The sequence below is a fragment of the Sander vitreus genome, chromosome 5, assembly GCF_031162955.1.
Source record: "Sander vitreus isolate 19-12246 chromosome 5, sanVit1, whole genome shotgun sequence".
Taxonomy (NCBI): domain Eukaryota; kingdom Metazoa; phylum Chordata; class Actinopteri; order Perciformes; family Percidae; genus Sander; species Sander vitreus.
The window spans coordinates 6,694,818-6,716,311 of record NC_135859.1 but is presented as its reverse complement, the minus strand read 5'-3'; the positions used below and the strand labels follow the sequence as shown (position 1 = coordinate 6,716,311).

Genomic DNA, 21,494 nt, shown 5'->3' with positions numbered 1-21,494 from the left:
GAGCTGCTACCCCCGCGACCCGACCCCGGATAAGCGGATGAAGATGGATGGATGGATAAAGAAAGTCTGAATGCTGCTATATGTATTATTCCCTCTATCACTGCTCGCCTGCCATCACTCGCATACTCCTAAATATATCTATGTAAATTCAATCTGTGCATGTTAGAACTATAAATATTGGTAACAGTAATGTTCGCTGCCCTTTTCTATGTTAGCAATTGTTTGTTTTTTTGTATGTCTGCTCTTTTTCTGCACATCTCATTTGACGTACATCAACTGATAAGTCATACTAATAAGTTTCAACTACTTAGGTCAGGTGTTGATTACAGTATTTATTTATTTTTTTTATGTATAAATTCACTGTATCAAAAATGGGAATGGAAGTACAAGAAAACAGAACGATAGCGAGGAAAACAGTGACTTGTGCTTGCCTAACAGAGACCGAAAAGTTAGATCTTAGATGTTGACAGGAAACGCCTTCGCTAAGATGGAATGCTAAACATTCACTGTGATGGTGGGTCAGCAGCACAGCAGGGATTAGGAAAGAGACTGCCTTATAGGAGCATTTCACATAATGCACATTACAATTTACTACGAACGACAGGAAGTCCAATATCTGTATTATTTCTAGCATGTGTACGTATGTTGAATATTTGAAACATTTGGCAGGTATCTGTAAGAAGTAGGTGCAGCGAAATCAGAGACATTTCTTTGATTTCTAGCAGGAAGCACATAGAGAAGGAGAGTAGGGCTCAGAGTGTTACTATCAACCTGGTTCAGCCAGTTATACAGACATAGGGCAACATAGACAATAGACAACAAGAATGTATCTCTCGATTTAGTTCTCACATGGTGTACAGCAAAGGCTTTACATTACAATCCACAAACGTACAATGTACCAGCGCAACATCTAAAGTTATATAACCTGAGTTGCCTGCTGTCATCCAACAATACTTTAAGCAGAGTTTAACAAGTCTGTAATATGTATCAGTATTAATAAGAACATGATCCGGTAGATTAAGGTATGGTTTTTCGGCTTTGTTGCCATCAGAAAGTAGTCTTAAAAAAAAAGGGCAAGCACAATGAAACATGACTGTAAATGTGTCATAGTTAAACAAAAGGCAAAGTTGAATGTGTACCTGTCAAATGCTACATAACGTTAGGCAATGCGTTCCATGCAGATCATTTGCAGATACGTTGAACTGAATCTAAATAACTTTACAACGGTTATGATTTTCTAGAATGGCTGTTTCCATTGAAATCAGTACGTCTCAGTCTAGTATTTGCAACAAGTGTTAGCTCACCCTCCAGTCCTGCCGCGGACAGCACCGGCGGTCCAATTGAGCAAAGACAGAGTTGGCCTGCTCACAACACGAGTGCATTTAAAGCACAAAAACTATCCTCACGTACTGAATGTCCACATGCGTTCAGAGCAAACGTAGAGTTCAAACTGTCTAATGATACCGGAGACTTCAAATAAGAGGAAAGATAAAGGCATCAACAGCTTGCTGGCTAGCAACGTTAAGCTAACAACTCAAGAAGCTGGACTCGCAAAATGGAAACACTGACTGAACCTGTCTTTTGCTGGCTGCTTGATCCGCACTGGAGACAACTTACCAATGAGAAAGTCAGTTTTGCCTCTTCTTTTGTCGAAACGACTTCAAACACAACACATCTTTCCAATTGAGAGGAACAATTACGAGTCGTGACAGTTGGTTAATGCGGGGGCTAGCAGAGTAGCTAACTTAAGGCTATCCCGTCTCAGGTTGCAGTCTTGTTGACAGGCTAGACTAGTAAGCGCTGAGCAAGCCGACTGACTAGCCTCTAAACCACGGTCAAGTGAGCCAGCACGACATGTGTGTTCCGGTTATTACTTTCAAAATAAAGCAAAGCACAACCATAAACTGAACTAACGTTGAAGCCAAAGTAGTATTTTTGTGTATTTGTTTGCCTAAATGTACATACGTCGACGAAGGAGTCACTTGTAATCTATATAGGACTTTTTTTTGGGCGAGTAGCCCAAATGAACCTTATACAGTCAATGGGTACAACCTATGTATTTTAAAAGCAAATCACCCAGACTTCCGGGCTGATGTAGAGCTGAATGTGGATAACTTTTTCTTGGAACTACTCTGGATAATGCGATTGGGCGACAATTATCCCATCTATATAGAAATAATTGGCCATTTTCAAGAAAATTGCCCGTTGGGACTGTCTGTTTCAAAAAGTTTGAAAAAAAAAATATATATATATATATATATATACAGCTAATGCCTGTCTGAATGAATTGACCTGTTGTTAAATGAACAAGAAACCCACATAATGAATGTATTTCAATAGCCTTATGCATTTTATTCATGTCTAGCTTGGCTTTAACCAGGCATTCAATCTAACACTAACTCTAGTGTGGCTGATGATAGATTGCACTATTAAGACATCAGGCTTGTCAGGACTGCCCTCATGTGGAGAAAACTAAATACTACATCAAAATATGGCAACCAGTTGCCGGGTTGGCTCAGTTGGTATAGCAGGCGCACGTATGCCTGGACGCAGAGGTCCAGGGTTCGAGTCCGACCTGGCGCGCGCGCGCACCCCCCCCTTGGCATTAGCTAATAGCAGTATCAGACAGACAGTTCCTTGATTGTGCATAATTGTTTATTCATTTCCACAGACTTAAACTTGCTCAAAATTAAAAGGTGAATTAAAGAACCCTTAAACAAAACAAATTTCCAATCCACTTCTCTTCAGGTTTCAAAGCATTCTTTAAATGTCAGCAATTCTCTAATTTCACACATTTTCCAACACTGAAATTAATCTGGGGGAGTAATGTTAAAAGTTAGTAAGACCCTTTACAACAGAAGACAGGAGAAATGAGAAGAAAAGTGCGTACTTATGGTTTAATCACGCAGTGGAGTTCTGTTGAACCAACAGACCCCTTCAATCTCTTTAATACAATACTGTGTTTTCACTTCCTCACAATGGTATTATACATATTCATGTTGTTACAAAAATACCATGGCACTGATCTCAATCCTAAAAATCTATCCTCTTGAAAAGGTTGATCAAGCTCAAACTAGCCCAAATGTGATAGAACACTGAAATGTATTAATTTCTATCTATTCTAAGCTTCGCACATTGATGTCTGAGCGCTGAGCATCTTGGAAAGATTTAAAAAAAAAAAAAAAAAAAGGTGCAACTTACCTGCAGCTGGCTGACTGCAACTCTAATATAAAAGCACCCAGAGTTATCGTATCAATATTACTCATGGATCCTAGATGCTCAGGTTCAACTTCAGGAAAGTTGGACATCATACAGCAAACCACTGTGATACAAGTCAGGTATCTGGAAGCCATGAAAAGCCTAAAGCATACATAATAAGAGCCCACAGCTTGTTATATCCCTTGCTTTACGTCTCAACAAAAATGTTACCAATATGGCTTTCAGTGGGACTTGAGGAGGTGGCTGCAAAGCTTTGACCTAGTTGTACAACCAAAAAATGTATGTACATTTAATGTAAATTAAATGGATGGCATGTCAACCAAAAACGGATCAAGCCCATAGAACTATGACTAAAGCAGCATGAACTATGGCTACATACTAAAACCGTTTTTCCCATAGCTTATAGATCTAGGAAAGATCTGCATGGAAGTAAAAACGCAAGCAGTGGGAAGAGCAACTCAAAGAAACTTAATATGAATAAATGAACTTCAGTGTTGTCTACTTTGTGTGAACCATGGATGTGCTGAACAGAAGTTTTTGCTTTTTCTTCTTCTTCTTTCCTCCTTTCTCATCTGAAAGACAAGACACCAAGGATGAGCGCAAGTTTGAAAACCAACACCGTAGCTTTAAATAGACGGCCACATTTTTAAAGTTACTAGACACAGTGTAGAGTGTTAAGATGCCGGACCTGGGTCAACCACAGGTTGCGGAGGAGGAGCAGCAGCAGCACCATTGTCCAGCTGCAGAAGTGCCTTCTCAAAGGCCTGGCTGAAGGAGTTCTGGAAGCTGGGCACGGGGACGCGGTCCGACCCGTCGCTCTCTCCATCGCTGTCAGCTGCTGGGGGAGCTAGCAGTTGATCTGCAGGACACAAGACACAAGACTGACTTCAGGAAACCTTCAGGGAGTTACACTGCTCAATAGCCGTAAAAAAAAAACAACTAATCAGGCTTCATACACACAAAGCTCCAGAGGCCTGTACTATGAATCAAGATCAACATGCCCTGGATTGATTTCAGTTACCCGGCTTCACCTAACCTAACAACCGTGGTCCCGCATAAGCTGTGTCACGACGGTGGTTATCAACTAGTTCAATCAACCCAGGGTTTTCTAATCTAGAGACGCGCACGTTCCCATAAAAGAGGCGGTGTTTGCACAGCACGACCAATCGCAAACATCTACCAGGGCCGCATATTTTACATAAGAGAAAACCATAATTCTACATAAATATGAAGAACATGGACACGGTTTTGCCGGCAAAACGCAATACAGTCGCTGCTTCCTAAAACAGGAAGGAAAGCTGGCAAAAAAAAATAGCCGACGCCGTTATGCGTAAATCACAACACTTATTAATATCACTTCCCCATCAGTCAGGCATAACACGATCTGACCATAATTACACTTGTGCTTTCCATCAATCGTCGTTGTTTTAGCCTAGTATTTCAGTTGCAACCCTGGCAGTGGTAAGCGATCATGGGTGCAAATAAAAAAAAAATATATATATAAAAAAACATTATTCAAACCGATTTTTGGCATTGGCAACGTACGGCTCAAGAAGCCGACAAATACCCTATACATAATTCTCTGCGCTGAAAATTTATATATTTCATAAAGATACCAAACAAACAAAAGGGAATGTTAAAAGGGGTTGTCTAAATGTTTCAACTTTTCTGAGCGTCTCTCTCTCTCCACCTGATGGCGGTGACGCCGTTATCAATCGAGTATTGATTGGTCAGTAGGTGGTGCTTTTACACCGGTTGATCTCTGATCTCCAACATAACCTGCTCCCGAGCAGGTTAGGGGTTCAGCATAAGTTACCACGGCGATTGAACCCGGTAACAAGTGAGCCACCGTCGTGATACACAAAACCCTGGGTTGAACCTGAAGTTACCTCGTTAACGCCAAATCTTGCTTCGTAGTACAGGCCTCAGTTCTTTCAACCTAGACACTTATCAGTACATGCTACATGTACTAACCGACACATGCTGTACAACTGTATAACTGACACAAGCACTGTGATGCATTTTTACGTTTTAATTGTAACTTTACATTTTCAAGTCACCACAACATTTACAATATTGCACTACCTTTCTTTGGAGCGATCCTGGGCCCGGCATCACCTCTGGCCTTCCCATCTCTTAGCATCTATACAGGACATAGGACCACGTCAAGTATACAAGTTATGTGCTACAACATTAGCGCTTCATTTCTGCGATGCATTTCACTTATGACATCTCAATCTTCTCTCAAATATGTTGCTAATTTGGCATTGTGTGTTTGCCATACACACCTGTGCAAAGGACATACAATGGGAGTCATCCTCCACACTACCCACAATGGGTGAAGAGCTTTGCCCATTCAGACTTGGGAATCTCATCCCATCTAAAACAACAAAAGGAATGCTTAGCTCACAATGCCTTAATTAGGCATTTGAACGCCTAAATGTAATCCATAAACAGCCAGAGATTCAATGTATAGCACTGAACCATAACTTGCTCAGGAAGGCGCTGCTCTTACCAGAGGAAGGACTGCAGCTGAGGGGTGAAGAGGGAGCAAATGTGAAGTCGGGCTGCATTGGGAGGATGCTGTTGTGAGGAGGAGACCCGAATGCTGGGAAATGCTGAAGGTTCTCCAATCCAATATGCACCTCGGGATCTGGGGGGGGGGGGGGGGGGAAATCAGATATCAGTCTGATATCTCTGAGATTTGTTACATTTTGAGTTGTGACCCGAGTAGCTGTACTTACATTTACCCTGCTTCTTGTTCTCTTCAATTTCAATTCGCTTCTCTCTGCGCTTCTCATCCCTTACTTTCTTCTGCCTCAGGCGCTTTCTCTTCTCCAAGTCATCTAATAGTTTGGAGGACAATGTGTACGATCATCAGTTACAATCTTAGCTACATTTGCAAATTCAAATTGTGAAAAACGGGCAAAGTGTGCCGACCTGCAAATGTGTCCAGAGTTTCTTTGGACAGGATTGGCGGCTGTAGGGCTAACTCACAGATGCTGAACTCGCACGTGAGTGGCAGATGAGCCAGATAGCGATGCCGACGACGGATCTCCTGCAGAGCCGTGCATGGAAAATCCGTTAAAGCAACAAACCGTTTGCCATTTTTAAATATTTAAAGTTATGACTTAAGCAGACCAACAGAATACCGGTTACAGGAGTAGATTGTAAACGCAGTTTTGGGGAGAAGAAAACACCCATCATGCTCTCTGCTGAAACAGCTACACCAAAACGATCTGAATAGCACGCGACTTGCGTTTCCTCGTTTTGCTGACCTCAGTGACTGTGTGTCCCACTATCTCCACCACCGTGGCAGTGATGGAGTCCGGACTGGCCTCCAGGCTGCTGTATTCGCGCAACAGACAGCGTACATTCACGGGATGCAGGAACATCTGCTGGCAGTCATCAGCTGGAGGGAGAGACATGGGAGAGGGAGGAGAAGGTAATGAGGAAAGGTTTTTAGTCAACACTGAAACTTAAAAATAGGGAGGGTAGAAAAACTAACAGCCCATACAGCCAAGAAAAACAGGCTTCCTGCACTTTTAAATGGACAGACTTCCAAGACCTCCTCCATCATTTCATTGACTAATATGTACAAGATTTTCCAGCTATGTTGCAAGTAGTAGTTAGTTTTTTCATTCAGATTTTTACTAACCAAAACAGGATTTGTCCGCTTTTTACGAACAGCCGATTTGTCCCATGTCTTACTTGATTCAACTTAGTTGGGTCTTATGTAATCAGGAAGTTAGCAATTTAGTTTTCTTAAAATCTGGGTAAAGTGTTATTAACCACTCTCACTTAAATCTGAATGACTTTGCTTGCGTTTATACGAATGTGTCATTTAACATGTATGTATTAGACTGACAGAGCTAAGAGAGCTTGTGGAATGTTGCAAACTCACGCCGCTCACACAGGGTGATCGAAATGTTTAGTGGTATTGTAGTTTGTTTTTTATTTTTATTTTTTATATATAGTAGGAGAGGGGTTTTGTTAAGGATGACCCCAGTGCATCATCGAACCATGATTTAAGGCCGCCATAAAATTCTGGACAAAGAAATGGTGAAAAATAGAGCAAAGGCTTAGCTCCACAAATCAGTACTACACACAGCTTAACACATTCTTTTTGGGTGTGTTTTCTCAGATTTGCCAGAGGATTTCGGTAGGTAGGGGAAACCTTACATGGCAAAGGGATTACCCACCTTGGTAGAAATAGTAGAAGGGTCCGTGCACCACGCTGGTTGAAGGGCGGCCCGACTCCGCCTGACTGGCAGGGCTCTCCTCATCAGGCTGGGGCTCCGGGGCTGCATCCATCATAGCCTCTGGAGGCTCCTCCAGCACGCTCTCCAAAATACTTTCAGGGATGGCTGGCAGCTCTGCAGCCGCGTCCTCTGGGACCTCCGCCACCTCGTCATCAAATGCAGAGCGGTACTGCAGCACAGGCTACAAAAGGAAAAGGAGACAGACACCTCTTACCAATCACAAGTACAGTAATACCCACAATACCCATATCAAAAGTAAGAACATGCAAGAGAAGTAGAAGCTACAACGTTGGGGAAAGAACATGCAAGAAAAATTATTTGATCCCATCGTACAATATTTTTAAAACAAGAATGTTGAAAAGACACATTTTTAAGGCTCACCTTGGTGCTGCTAAAAGTAGTAACCACTTCCTCCACAGGAGAAGAAGGTTCTTCCAGAGTCAGAGAGGACAGGTCGAGGCTGTCGCCTACATTTGCCTTCTGCTGCTTCAGCATTTCCTCTCGCTCCTAAACCATAAAGACATTAGCTTAAAGAGCTCAATATCAGTCTACATCTACGTATGGCTAGTTTATAAGCCATAAAGTAGGTTTCGTATTACACCTGGATACACGCAATAGAAAAATGAATCAATTTTACATTCAGTGGCATCTTAAAAACCTACTTGTTAGCCATTTTCAGTGAGGTTTTTTTGTTTTGTTTTTTTACCTGCTCGATTTACATATGTTGAATGTGCTCATTTCATACAGTGACTTCTTTTGTCAATTATGTACTTGTCTATTGCTTAATTTATGACTACAGACAAAATAACTTAATTGTTTGGTGTCACAGAGAGGCATGTAGCTTCAGTTACCTGCAAAAGACAGAGGGCACTCTGGATGAAGCAGCCTTGGGCGTCCCCTTCCTGGCTGAGCTGAGCCTCCAGGGCAGCCTTTTCCTCGGCCACCAGGCTCAGAACCTGCGTCGGGGAGGTCAGCAGCAGCTTGGAGTACGGGCTAAGACTTGCATCTAGAAAACATGCGTCATCACACGTTGAATGGGAAGTAAGGGAATCGTCCCGCTCTGGGAGATATACATGCATAGAACACAGAACTGAAAAAGTGGAAAGTGGTTCTCTTGAATCTCTGTCTACAAGAGACGGCAGGAAATCTTCCAAAAACATAACCCAACTTGTTTGAGGACATAAACAAGTCTGTATGTAGCCGGGGTTATAGAATTTCTGTCAGTCATTTAAAATCATTTTGAAGACCACGATGCTTAAAAAAGGAAATCAACCATCTCTTTCATAAACAAGGTGCCTGTCTCTCACCTCCAAAGCGAACAGGCTCTTCCACCTTCACCCACTGAGAGCTAGGCATGGCCACCAAAGCCCCCTTTTCCCTCCGCATCAAGCGCATGGTGATTACGTCACCAACCACATACTGCCGGGTCTCCATGGCAACCACACTGCAACAAGAAACCAATTGTCATGACACTAAACCAAACCAAAATAAATTAAACCGCTGCTCTGTGAAGGCGTCAGTGTTTTTTTTTCCCCCGTGTTAAGCCTTCTAAAAGAAATACGTAACCCTCTCCTACTGCTGTCTTTTTTTTTCTTCTCATTTACCTCTTCAGGTCAGCGGTTTGAACCGCCTCATAGCAGATAGGGCACTTGGACCAGCTCTTGTCACTAAGAGACAGGTAGTGCAGCATGCACGGCCAGCAGAAGATGTGCCCACACCGGGTGATGCGGGCTGACAGAGGAGGGTAGAGGCAGATGGGGCAAGACGGCACCTCATGACTGTAGATGCGCTGCAGACGTGCACAAATGGATTGTCATCGCAAGCATCAGTACGTAACTCAATGCGGTCTTTAGTTCTTATACACATGTAATGGTAGCACTGCTCGGCAGATGACAGGCACTCACCACTTGCTGCACACAGTCCCAGTTGACCAGAGTGTCTGGATCAGTGAAGTGAGCCTTGTAGTCCTGGTCATCAGTCACCACAAACTGGCAACTGAAAACACTCAAAGTTAGGCAACTCCCACATGTTAGGTATCCGTTTCATGTTCTGTATTGTATGGACGGGCTGCTTACTTGGCCTGCAGAAAAAAGCTCCTTGTTGAAGGGCTTGTGCTTGTGGCCCCATTTGTTTCGGCGGCCCCAACCAGAGGGGCCTCCATCTCCAAAGCCACCATTACCTCCACGCGGCTCAAAGGAGAAGTTCAACAGGTGGTTGAGGCTGATTTTTTTCGGTCCAGCAAACTGAGCCGGGCTAAACTCAGCCCGGCGTGTCTCTGCTACCTGGAGAGGCAGAGGTGGATAACAATCTGTAAAGCATATTTGAACGTAAACCTTGATGCTGTGCTTGTTTTCAAAGTTCTAAAATGGTGATGAGAGCTTCCTTATTACTCGTTGCTGAAATGTTTTCACATTTAAAATAAATAAATAAGGGTGAGTAGAAGAATAACACCAACCTCCTCACGTCGTCCTCCACCTGCAACTCCATACTGTCGTCCTCCACCTCTCTGAGGGGGTCTCTTGTCAAAATTCTTGCTTTTCTGTGAATTGGTGTGACGAGTGCCTTGGAAACTGTCGGATTTGGGACAGGAGGGCTCACGCTTGCGGCTGTAGCGCTTGGAGCCTCCATTATTTTTTCCTTCTGTTAAAAATCAACATGAATACAGTAATATTATCCTTCAATAATACATCTTCATTTTGCAGATACATGATTTGTAAGTTCTTAACTAGAAAGTAGCCCCCTACTTTCTTAAAGTATAGGGAATTTTGTAACCTGGTTATGTAGGAATGTAAACATACTTAAATTAGTTGCTATGGGTAAAAATTAGACCTTCTGTACACTTTAACCACAGCTGCTAAAATTGATCTTGTGGGCAACCCGCATACAGCATATTGCAGAATTAAACACTAGGTTATGCATTTTCTAAGTTCAAGGTGGTGGAGTTTACCTTTTTTTTTAAGCCAAGAAACACTTCCATACAAAAGTTACTCTACAAAAAGTAATAGAAACGATTTAAAAAGTGTGCATGAGACTAAAAAAAAAAAACGTAAACGTTCAGAGTGGCCTCACTGAACGGTCACATAATTAGATTGGTATGTAAATTAAACAACTAGCTAGCTAGAGGTAAAACTTTATTTTTGCAGAAGTTGACTGTTAAAATGGGTTTGTTGTGTCTCTGTATAACGCAAATGACAACTGTGGTACATAAATACAGGGCAAATGGTATTACAAATGGGGAAATAGTAGCTCCAGTTCTGACTGTGGGCCAAGTGTTTTGACAGCGACGTCAGCCAAACGAGATAAACAAGCTCTGCGCTACTGCTAGGCCCCAGCAGGCCCCAGGGCAGTGCGTGTATAGATGTTGTGTTTGACACCCCCGAATGAATATTACTGTAACGTTATGTTGTGTACGGAAGGATGTTCACCTGTTTTAGGTTTAGAATCTCCCGGTGTTGGGCCTGTGGAGGTGGAACGGGGTGGAACCTTGGTGTTGGTGCTGCTGTTGGGGTTTTTCTCCATGTTTGTTTCCGTGCGGTGAGCGGTTCTGGGGCCGAGCTCCGGGTAGAGAGCCGCTGAGCTCTCTAGCATCAAACAGAAAAACGAAAGGGGAAAGCGGGCTGCAGTGAGTGCGGGTCAGGCGACGAAGGCCCTGGTTCATTTCTGTCAAACGCGGAGACTCCATCACGGTGACATCTTGACAATAAAGCAACCAGAGAAAAAATAAGAGACACGATTTCGGCGTCTCAAGTTATGGAGGCTGTTGGAAGAGAGGACGAAAGCTCGCCACGCGGGGCCAAGACCCCCCGAATTTAAGGTTTGTACTTATAAGGAAAACAAAATGCCCTTAACAAGGCGTTAAATGTTTTCCAAAAGCTGGAAAACGTGACAATTTAAAGATTATGACCAAGAAATATATCCGCTACAACGAGCTTGCTTTAATGGCGACGGGTCGCCAAACAAGAACCTGAGAGACCCGGATGTTTCTTGTACCGCCTGCAAATCTGTTTAGTAGGCCCAGCTAAGTATTGTGGGAAATGTAGTCCTAAAAGCTTTGTCACCTACGTAATACAAGCGTATCTCGTTGCAATAGGTAATAAAATGTGTTTAGTAAAATATCCGGCCACGACGGTAAGATGCCGTATTGAACCAATGCTTATAGGTTATGCTATATCAGCTGATCGCGATAGAAATGTATCTGTGCATCTTTAATAACATATTTTCATCAACTTGAGTACCACAAATTTTGTTAATAAATATTTATCTGGTCTACATAAGCGTGTGCAGAAGGAACTTTCTAATAACGGGACCAAATACATTACCTTCCAAAACAGTGCTTTAATTTGTAAACAAAACAAAATACAGAGGAGCACAAACCATAGTAGAAATACAAAAGAAGTTAATTAAAATACTTTGTTTCTTCAGAATGAGAACATAGTATATGTATGTATATATATATATATATATATATATATATATTTATTTATTTATTTATTTGGTGCCACTTTCCCAAAAGAACTAAGACATTCTGTTAATGTTAAATACTGACCATCAGGTCATTCTGCCAACCCAAAGTATTTATGTGTGACAAACATCATGTAATGTGTTCCTCTGTTGAAGACTAGCATACAGTCTGTCTGACTGAGACTGAGCAGCTGCAGTTAACCATATTTCCACAGAGTTGGGTACGCATTTCTTCAAATACTTCATATTTTTTCTTTGTATCGGTCCTGTAACAGAAATAGTTTGCTCCCTTTTACGGCATGCTGTAAAGTCACTCTTCTTCTTCTTCTTCATCTTCCTCACTCTCTGATTCATCTTCAAATGCTTCCTTGTTTCGTCCTGTTAGGGAGCAGTTTAGAATTTCTTTCTGAACCTGTTGCTTTTCTTCTACAAATAAAAAGAAGGAACTAGTCAGTTGAAATTCCAATACATTGTGCAAAATTCATGTTCAGCACTGGTAAACATTTAAAGTTAATATCAGGACTCTATTATTGAAGAGTGAACAAAAAAATAATAATTGAGTTCAGTAATAAGTTTGAATAGCAGTTAAAGAAATCCTTTACCTTCGTTTTTACACTTAGGGAGCATTCGATGGAGCTGCTGGGTGTTGTATCGGATCAGAAACTTCTGACATGTTCTCATCGTTCCTGGAAAAAAAAAAACACCTTTAATTAGTGTTCAATTCATATTTAAGATTGTTAAAAGATATGTCTAATTCATTAGAGAAAGGGGGTGGGACTAGACAAGTTTGTTTATGAACTTCTTCCCACTCTTTTTTGAACATGAGAATTTCTTATTTTAATTACTTATAATAACTTTGGTAGATTGTGCTGAGAAGTACATGTCCTTATTTATCTGTCATTTTAATTTTATATATATATTTTTTTTTACATGTTCAAATAAATTACTACTACTAAATTATGAAATATGTGTTGATGTTTTTCTTACCTCCGACATGCAAACAGTTCAGAAAACAGGAGATCTTCTGCCCACGAGTTTCAATACAGGTAATGAAAGGCAATGCAGACCAGAGGAGTCTGTAACAATTTTTGGGGAAGCGCAGGAATACTATTCCAGTATGAGCATTCAGATATTTCACTAAAAAGGAACAAAAAACAAAACAGAGAACACAGCATTCAGATATTTCACTAAAAAGGAACAAAAAAAACTAAACAGAGAACACAGACCTCGGTCAACAATACCCTGAAAGTACTGTGTGATTAGTGATAATTCAAGACCAATATCATCGTTGAAGGCCAAGGGGGATACTTAATATTCTCATGTCAGGGCCTCTAAACAGAACCTGCATCTATTTGTTTTCAGGAAACCTAGACTTGAGTAATATTACTTCAGCACTAAATATCTCCTACTATCTTACAAGCAGTAGCTTGGACATCTACTGAAATGTATGTGCACCTTACTTGAGTACTTCCATTTATGCTACTTCTACCAAATCTCACAGGCAAATATGACCATAGGCTAAGGGTGGAAATCACGATACGACATCATCACGATACTTATGTCATGATGCGATATTTTTGTGATTTTAAACATATTGCAATATTCCGCAAAATATTGCAATTTATTACATTTTTTCCAACTTTTCCCAATTTCAAATGACATCTGTTTTATCTAAAGAGATACATTTCTCTGTTTGTTCATTTCACTCCAATTGTATTACTGCAAAATGGGATTGTCAAGCGGACAAACTGACCAACTAATAATAATAATAATAATAATAATAGATCGATACTTGTGTATCGATACAGTATTGCCACGGAAAATATTGCGATACTATACTAACTACATTTTACGCCCCTACCTACATGTATTTGACAGCTTTGTTACTACTTACACACATACAGATTAGGATTTTACATTCAAAACACTTGATGAGTATCTGTTTATAAAATGTATGATAGATTGTTATAGATTAAACTACACAACAACATGAAATGGTAATAATCAAGTCAATTTAAAAAAAAGTTAAAAAAATATATATATATATATATATATATATATATATATATATATAACAGACTGGGGCCATTCTGCTAGGCTATATGAGTATAGTTCCATAACATTTTCTGATTTGTTTTTTACTTGTAATGGAGTGTTTTTTGAATTGTGTTTTCATTTAGTGAAGCATTTAACCACTGCTTACCAGAGAACCTGATGCTGCAGAGAGCTGCCCCATAGTCCCCATGTATGCGGGCCACCGCTGCCTTCACTGTCGCTGCAACAGCTCGGTCATCCAGCAACAACAGGCGGCTCCTGTCTGACACGTTCACTTCGCACAGTAAATACCTACCGACAGAAAAGGTACCGTCAGAAACGAACTGTGAACACACAAAATGTGAGCAATGGTAACTTTTACATGAACAGCACATTTTACCTGGACTTCACCCGCACCATTACGGCTTTTTTCTTCTTCCGTGCGAACTTCCGTCAACAAAACTATCTACTACTCGGAGAGCGGCACTAGCGCCACACGCTGGTTATGTTCGCGATGCTGGGTGCATTTGACACTAAACACTGGGACAGCTAGCCTACGAGCTACCGTGTTGGCATGAACCTACATCCATGGCATGAACACATCTAGACTGTTTCCGGAACGAAAAAAAAAAAACACTGAATGTTAATATAATTTCACAAAAGGGAAGGGATGACCGTCGAGAGCTCGAAAACTGAACAAAAAGGTCTGATTTAGTTAAGAGCAATCTTGTGACACATTAGAAGAAACACAATACACCCAGTTAAAGACGAAACGGGAAGGCCTGGGTTATAAACCATTCATACCCCTTCGGTAACTATGACAATCTCTATGGTTCTCAGCCAATCACAAACTTACTTTTCCGTCTCCCATACACGCTTTACGCCATCTTGAAATTACACCCGCAGTTTATCAAGTCGCTCTCAAATTAAAAAGCACAACAACTCTTTTCATCATTGCTACTGTGCCCGGTATGAACAGTTCACGAAAGAAACAGGCACCGACAGTCAGCAAAGGTCAGACGGACGCAGACACCGGCTCGGAGACGAATCACAGGGAACGAAAGACTGGTGGAGGAATGCTGAAGAAGCTGAAGTCGAGGCGCAGTCAAACGGATAAGTGGCCTGTAGTCACAGAGGATGAACTCCGGGCTCTGGGAAGAGATATTACCCCGGACAATGTCCTGGGTCTCCGGGTAGTCACGGAGGGTAAGTAAGCGAAACGTTAACTTGGTCTTAATTGAAGTCGGTAAAATCACACCGCTGAACAGGCACAATTTAACTCTATGCTAATTGTGGCTAAGTGACGACTTTTCAGATCACTAATTCAAATGAATGCGTGAATTTAAATTGGTCCAACAGGTTACTATATGCCAAACTATGTTTTGAGTTGGGCAGCCCAACTCTTTGACGTTAACCAAAGAAGTGTAGGATGTATCCAGGCCACGGGCGTAGCAAGGCATTTGGGCCACCCAGAAGTAATGTTGTTCCGAGCCCCCTCTCCTTTTAAGCTGTATAATGGCTTCTTTTTTTTGGCCAGTTGGGGGGGAAGACAAACGGCTGCAAACACAAAATAGTATCATCTTATAAAGCTGTAATGCCAAATGTTTTAGGAAAAACAAACAAATTTGAAGTTATGTTTCTTTGCACCCAACAAATGCAGGTCTATTCGCTAAACATTGAGCTTTAGTTTGGTCTCCAGTGCAGCTTTAAGTCATTTAATTTAATTTAATTTATTTGGCCCCTTCCCTTTTGGTCTCCTGTAATTGTCACTGGAGCGGTAATCGGGCCTTAAAAGTTAGGCACACGCACACAGCTCTTTTGCCTTTTGTCAAGAATTAGTCATTTATAAAAAAAATTTAACATCATTTATTCATGACTAACCTAGGCTATAGGCCACTTGGAAGTTGGAACAAAGAAATAAAATAAGTCTTCCAGAGGCCAGCCACCGTTTCACCTCCTCCGCATCCATTTTCACGCTAATCGAAACGCATCACCTGACCGCTCATTTACCGCGCAACCCGGAGCGCAAGCCCGAGCCCGTGTAAAATGATAGAAATTAAGACTGAACCCATCGGGTCCCGTCAGGTTCGGGCAAAGATCTTCAGCTCCAATTGTCACCACCTTCCACCCCACTAGTAACTGCCCTGGTTGAACCCTCTGAGTCAAACCCCAGGGTCTGTCATCGGACACCCAGTTTACCGCAGTTGCAGCTAATGTTTAATGCCTTCCATTGTTTTTGGCCTTTTCCCCGGACCAGACAACAATGGCATTACTTCCCTTCTCTCTCACAATACTTTGTTGAAAAGCTGGGAGCGTGACCGATAGCATTACTCATCGCTACTGCAAGATGCAGGAGCCAGAAAACGGATACTGAAACCCTAGTTGCTCATCAAGTGCCATCTCTGTTCACATAGTAAGGGTTAGCCCTTGTGTTACATTGTATACGCAGTATTTTGTGACTTGCCTCAAAATTCATCATGCAAGTATCGGTAAGTCTAATTAACTGTCAAAGAAGTACCTCTGTTTGCTAGTGGACTCACTCACTTTTTATTTGTGTTTGTCTTAACATGAAGTCACACTTTTATTTCACATTCCAGACTATCTGTGCAAACTTGAAGACAATATCTACAACATTGACTTCACACGTTTCAAAATCCGAGATCTGGAGACAGGAACGGTGCTGTTTGAGATTGCCAAACCTCCAAACAGCGGTAAGTGACATTAACTTCTGCAACTATTCACAAAGCTCACAAAGTCTTTCTCAGGGAGATTTTTTTCCTCAACATGACATGTTTTCTTGTACAGCCAAAGTTCTACAAAGCTATTAATTGCTTGCTTACCCTTTTTTGGAGCCCGACTGCTTAATAACAGTTGTTTTCTCTGTATCATCACTGGAAAGCTAATTATCCTTTCTAAGATGACCAGTTTGGAGAAGCATATAAACAGACTTGTTCTGTTATGCACTTCATCACCAAGCACAGGAATGACAGCCTTTCCCAGGGATGTGTTGTGTTGACCATAGCTCTCACCCCCTTGTCTCTCTATTGTTTACTTTTATCTCCAGAAATATAAATATAAGAGAACACAAGTAGAAGCCGTGCTTAAGCAGTGTGTCATTTGCATTGCTTTAAATGCATATGCACCATTCAGATTTTAGAAAAGAATAGTGAAATCTCGGCGTGTCCTTAACATCTTGATCTGATTCTTTTGACATTGCTCTTACAAACCATACTATATCAATGCAATCAGTTTTATCACAGCTTTTTTTTTTTAGTATCTGGTGAATGATCAATTGAATACATTTAAAGGTCTGCTTTTATATAGGCCTTAGTGATCCCCTAATACTGTATCTGAAGTCTCTTTTATATAGGCCTTAGCGGTCCCCTAATACTGTATCTGAAGTCTCTTTTATATAGGCCTTAGTGGTCCCCTAATACTGTATCTGAAGTCTCTTTTATATAGGCCTTAGTGGTCCGCTAATACTGTATCTGAAGACTCTTTCCCGAAATTCAGCCTTGGTGCAGAATTACAGCCACTACGAGCCAGTCCAACAATGAGCTTTCCTTAGTATGTGCCATTTCTGTGTCTGTAGCTTTAAATGCTATTGAGGAGGAGAGGGGGGGGGCAAGGTGGAGGGTGGGGGTGTGGCCTTGACCAACACTGCCATGCTTCGCTCGTTTGCAAGCCATGACGTCTCTCTCTCTCGTGGCTGGGCCATATTCTCTGGGCGGGCAAAGCAGAGAAAGGGGAGGTAACCTTGCTCCTTATGACGTCATAAGGGGAAGATTCCAGATCGGCCCATCTGAGCTTTCATTTTCTCAAAGGCAGAGCAGGATACCCAGGGCTTGGTTTACACCTATCGCCATTTCTAGCCACTGGGGGACCATAGGCAGGCTGGGGGAACATATATTAATGTTAAAAAACCTCATAAAGTGAAAATTTCATGCCATGGGACCTTTTTAAAAAGACAGAACATTCAACATCATGTCCAGCAATAATATGCAACAGGTTATATAATATGTATCTTTAGCTAAACTTGTTTTCTGTATTAGGTTCTGCGGAGGGTGAAGACGAGAGTGGAGATGTCGACACCAGTGCAGGGCGTTTTGTCCGATATCAGTTTACACCAGCCTTCCTAAAACTGTGCACTGTTGGTGCAACGTAAGTAAATGAACCGCGAATGTTCTGACTAGTAACAGCTGAAAGCATAATAATCAGACTTTCGCGTTCAGTCAACTTGGGTTGTTTGAACGTGTTTGTTCCAACTGAATTGGAAATGTTGTCCTTTTTTTGTTTCCGTTTCTAAACCTCAGTGTGGAGTTCACAGTGGGCGACCGGCCCATTAACAACTTTCGTATGATTGAGAGGCATTACTTCCAGGGACGCCTTCTCAAGAACTTTGACTTTGACTTTGGCTTTTGCATTCCGAACAGCCGCAACACATGTGAACACATTTATGAGTTTCCACAGCTTCCAGATGACCTCAGTGAGTTTTTTTATTTTGCTCAGCCACTAATGTTAATTCTGTTGCATATTTTCACGCAATAATCCATATTTTGATCTTTTGTTTATATGTCCTTCCTTTCCTCTTTTATTTCTTCTCCTCCTCCAGTTCGCCAAATGGTGGCGCACCCTTACGAGACCAGATCAGACAGTTTCTACTTTGTGGACAACAAACTCATTATGCACAACAAGGCCGACTATGCCTACAATGGTGGTCTGTAATACCCGCAGGGGAAAATGTTTGCAATACTTCCCAGGGGATTGATTTCCTGCATTACAACCATCCAAAAGCTTCTTTTTTGGGGGACATAAGTATTCTCTCCTTTTGCGTACATTCCACCAAACCTGACAACATTCTTCAGAACCAACGGACCACATCTGCCTTCACATCGAATCATGGATCCATTCATCAGTAGAGCTCAGTTTCTGGGACTACGAGGAATGTTCGCTCAGATATTTCTCCGTTAAATCCAACTGAAACCTTTTTGTTCTGTCTTTCGGTTTGTCATACAAGTATCATGTTACACTTCTGCCTGCAGTTTCTTGCCGTCTCTGCTGGAAAGGGACACTTTGAGTCACAGACGTCTCATGGCTAAGCCTGTAGACTGTGTTAGTTTTAACTTCATTTACTTTAGTACGTAGGTGTTATCAGTTGATGTTTATTTGAACTACCTTTCGCAAGTGACAATTGTGTTTCCCGGTATGGAAAAGCGAGCATTAACTAGATGTTTTACAGTATTGTAAGTCATAGATGATCATGTAGCACTAGTTGACAGTTTGAGTTTCATTCTTGCTTAAATATCTACTATCAGTTGTTGTTGTCATTGGGACTGTTTGTGTCAGATATTTAAGCTTGGTGTCAATTTCATAAGGAACATTAGGTCTTAGGTAGGATATTTTTGGGATTTTAAGAATAGCATGAGCTCTTTTCATGATGCCAGGTGTCATGTTTACCCTGTTAATATCTGTTACATTTTTATGACAACAGTTTTCACAACATCATTGGCTGTCGACCGGGAATCTAGTGTCTGTTCTATCAAATTCTGTAACCTCCGCACACTGGGACACTGAAAAAAAACAAGTCAGTAGCAGAATCTGAGTTACTGGACTTGGTTTATACGGCATCTATGTCTAAAGCGGTTTGGTCTTCCTGCTTTATTCACTCAAATGTAGTACACGGTTATTTAATCCCTTGAAGTCTGTCTTCCTGGTTTATTTGGCACAACAGCACTGTGAATCCCGCTCTTTAGGAGCCGAGTTTGTCCAGCAGTGCGTTATACCGATCACACGTGTCTCTGAGTGTATCTTCTGCTGCTCTGCGCTCAGGTTCTCAATCTACCAATGAAATGCCCCAGTAGCACACAGCATGACAGTACAGAGTGATGTAGCTTGGTAGTTGATACATTTTAAATGAGGCAGTAGGGTAGATACAGAACTTGACCTGTTTCTCTGTTCATGGAAGACTATACTGGTGGTTTTGCAGATTGTAGCCCATTTACTACAAGTTGTGTGGAATGTTTTTATGATACACAAGTTTCCAGTCTATTAGGTACACCTTCACAATGTAATACAAATTTGCACAACAGCAATACAATAAATCCATGTCAGTTAAGCTTGCAATGCTCATTTTTGGTTCCACTTTTTAATCAAAAAAGGTGTTGATTTGATTATGTGGTCATGGTTGTGGTGCTGTTGAATTGCATTCCATCTACTGAACGGTGTTCCTGAAAGGTTGGGATGTCTGTAGTTCATAGAACACACCAACAATGAGGAGTTTAAAAATAGTCCCTGCCTGCCTGCCTGTCATTTCCAGTCTTAACTATCCACCGTGATTAGCTAGTTCCATATCTCTGACTTTTCATATTGCACAGACATGACTGGATATCAGGGCTGCCTGAAAGGGAGGCAGGAAAGAATTCTAAAACCTCGTAAATGGTCAGCATTACTTTTGACACTTTTACGTAATGCATTTAAATCATGCAAAACCACTGGAACAGTCTGGACGTCGTTTTCAAAACACAAATGATTCTTTTACTGTACATTGTAACATTGATTCTTTGTGCCTTATGTTATTCAGGTGTTCAATGTTGTTTTTTTATGTAAGAGAACATTGCGCGTCATCCACCTGTACGGCAAACACTGCATTAACCTGAAGGGAAGAGAATTCCCCTTCAGCTTCTTGCAGCCTACCTGGTGTCTTACAGATTGTGTTGAGTCATTTCGTATCTTATTTACTCCTTTTTTTTTTTTTCTTTCTTTTTTTTTTTGGGTTAAGTGACAGCTCATTATGTAGCCCATTTATAACTCCCAACAAGTGTGATATCAGGCACACACTTGGACAGCCGTAGCCTTCGAACCTATGACCTATACAACATAAATCTTTTGTCAATTGGACTCAGTGGATGTATCTCAGTTGGACTGCTGGTAAGCAGCACTGGTGTTGTAGGAGCAGTTGTGGGAAGATTGTGCCATGTTTGCCATTCAAAATCTAATGATCTAAATGCCTTGAGAAGTGGATACACTTTACATTTCTGCACAAAAAGACTGAATGACCCAAGAAATGTATGGATCCATGCTGTAACCTGTTGCATAGACTACTCCTTTTATATTGGCTAATTTTACAAATGATACATTCATGTTGTATTAGATCTATTGTAAATAAAAAAAAAAAATGGTGCAAAACATTGAAAACCTACTGCTTATTATAAGTAGATTATGAGGGGTTTTGGGGGGTTTTATCTTTCAGCTGGCATGACTGGTAAACATAGATATATGACATATGATTTAATTATGTGGCCTACCCAACACAAAGAACATGGCCTTATATATTTATATTTCCACTAAATCAGCTATAAAGGTACCACACAACTGATTTTGGATATGTATGGTATGAAATATATGGAGATATATATATATATATATATATATATTTTTTTTAAGTTCTGCTCTATGTTGGAAATGTAAAATGGGAAATATATGACATTGTTTTTACTTTTTATTACCATACTGCAAAGC

General features: G+C 41.1%; 4 protein-coding genes across 5 annotated transcripts in view; 1 reads left to right on the top strand and 3 right to left on the bottom strand.

Moving 5' to 3' along the window:
• Positions 1 to 1,808, bottom strand: part of LOC144517962 (uncharacterized) — a 34,627-nt gene extending 32,819 nt beyond the window's left edge. For both annotated transcript variants that reach the window (XM_078250266.1, XM_078250265.1), the window contains exon 1: positions 1,618 to 1,808. The gene's annotated coding sequence lies outside the window, so the exon portion shown is untranslated. The remainder of the gene's footprint in view (positions 1 to 1,617) is intronic.
• Positions 1,809 to 2,637: 829 nt separating this feature from the next.
• rnf10 (ring finger protein 10) lies at positions 2,638 to 11,457 on the bottom strand. Its single transcript, XM_078250258.1, is given in 18 exon segments — positions 2,638 to 3,791; positions 3,908 to 4,078; positions 5,305 to 5,362; positions 5,508 to 5,599; positions 5,735 to 5,872; positions 5,964 to 6,065; positions 6,160 to 6,277; positions 6,498 to 6,631; positions 7,422 to 7,662; positions 7,863 to 7,988; positions 8,333 to 8,487; positions 8,789 to 8,925; positions 9,086 to 9,270; positions 9,386 to 9,476; positions 9,557 to 9,570; positions 9,572 to 9,763; positions 9,937 to 10,121; positions 10,907 to 11,457. Coding segments are annotated over 18 exon segments (2,376 nt in total). The 5' UTR covers positions 11,070 to 11,457; the 3' UTR covers positions 2,638 to 3,717.
• Positions 11,458 to 11,801: 344 nt separating this feature from the next.
• On the bottom strand, positions 11,802 to 14,494 carry pop5 (POP5 homolog, ribonuclease P/MRP subunit). Its single transcript, XM_078250261.1, has 5 exons — positions 14,377 to 14,494; positions 14,146 to 14,288; positions 12,930 to 13,079; positions 12,545 to 12,628; positions 11,802 to 12,368 (listed from the first exon to the last, which is right to left on the bottom strand). The coding sequence occupies exons 1-5, from the start codon at positions 14,394 to 14,396 to the stop codon at positions 12,253 to 12,255; spliced, it is 513 nt and encodes a 170-aa protein (XP_078106387.1). The 5' UTR covers positions 14,397 to 14,494; the 3' UTR covers positions 11,802 to 12,252.
• A 363-nt stretch (positions 14,495 to 14,857) lies between these two features.
• Positions 14,858 to 20,091, top strand: unc119b (unc-119 lipid binding chaperone B). Its single transcript, XM_078250259.1, has 5 exons — positions 14,858 to 15,182; positions 16,574 to 16,687; positions 18,029 to 18,137; positions 18,290 to 18,462; positions 18,589 to 20,091. The coding sequence occupies exons 1-5, from the start codon at positions 14,948 to 14,950 to the stop codon at positions 18,699 to 18,701; spliced, it is 744 nt and encodes a 247-aa protein (XP_078106385.1). The 5' UTR covers positions 14,858 to 14,947; the 3' UTR covers positions 18,702 to 20,091.
• Positions 20,092 to 21,494: the final 1,403 nt, after the last annotated feature.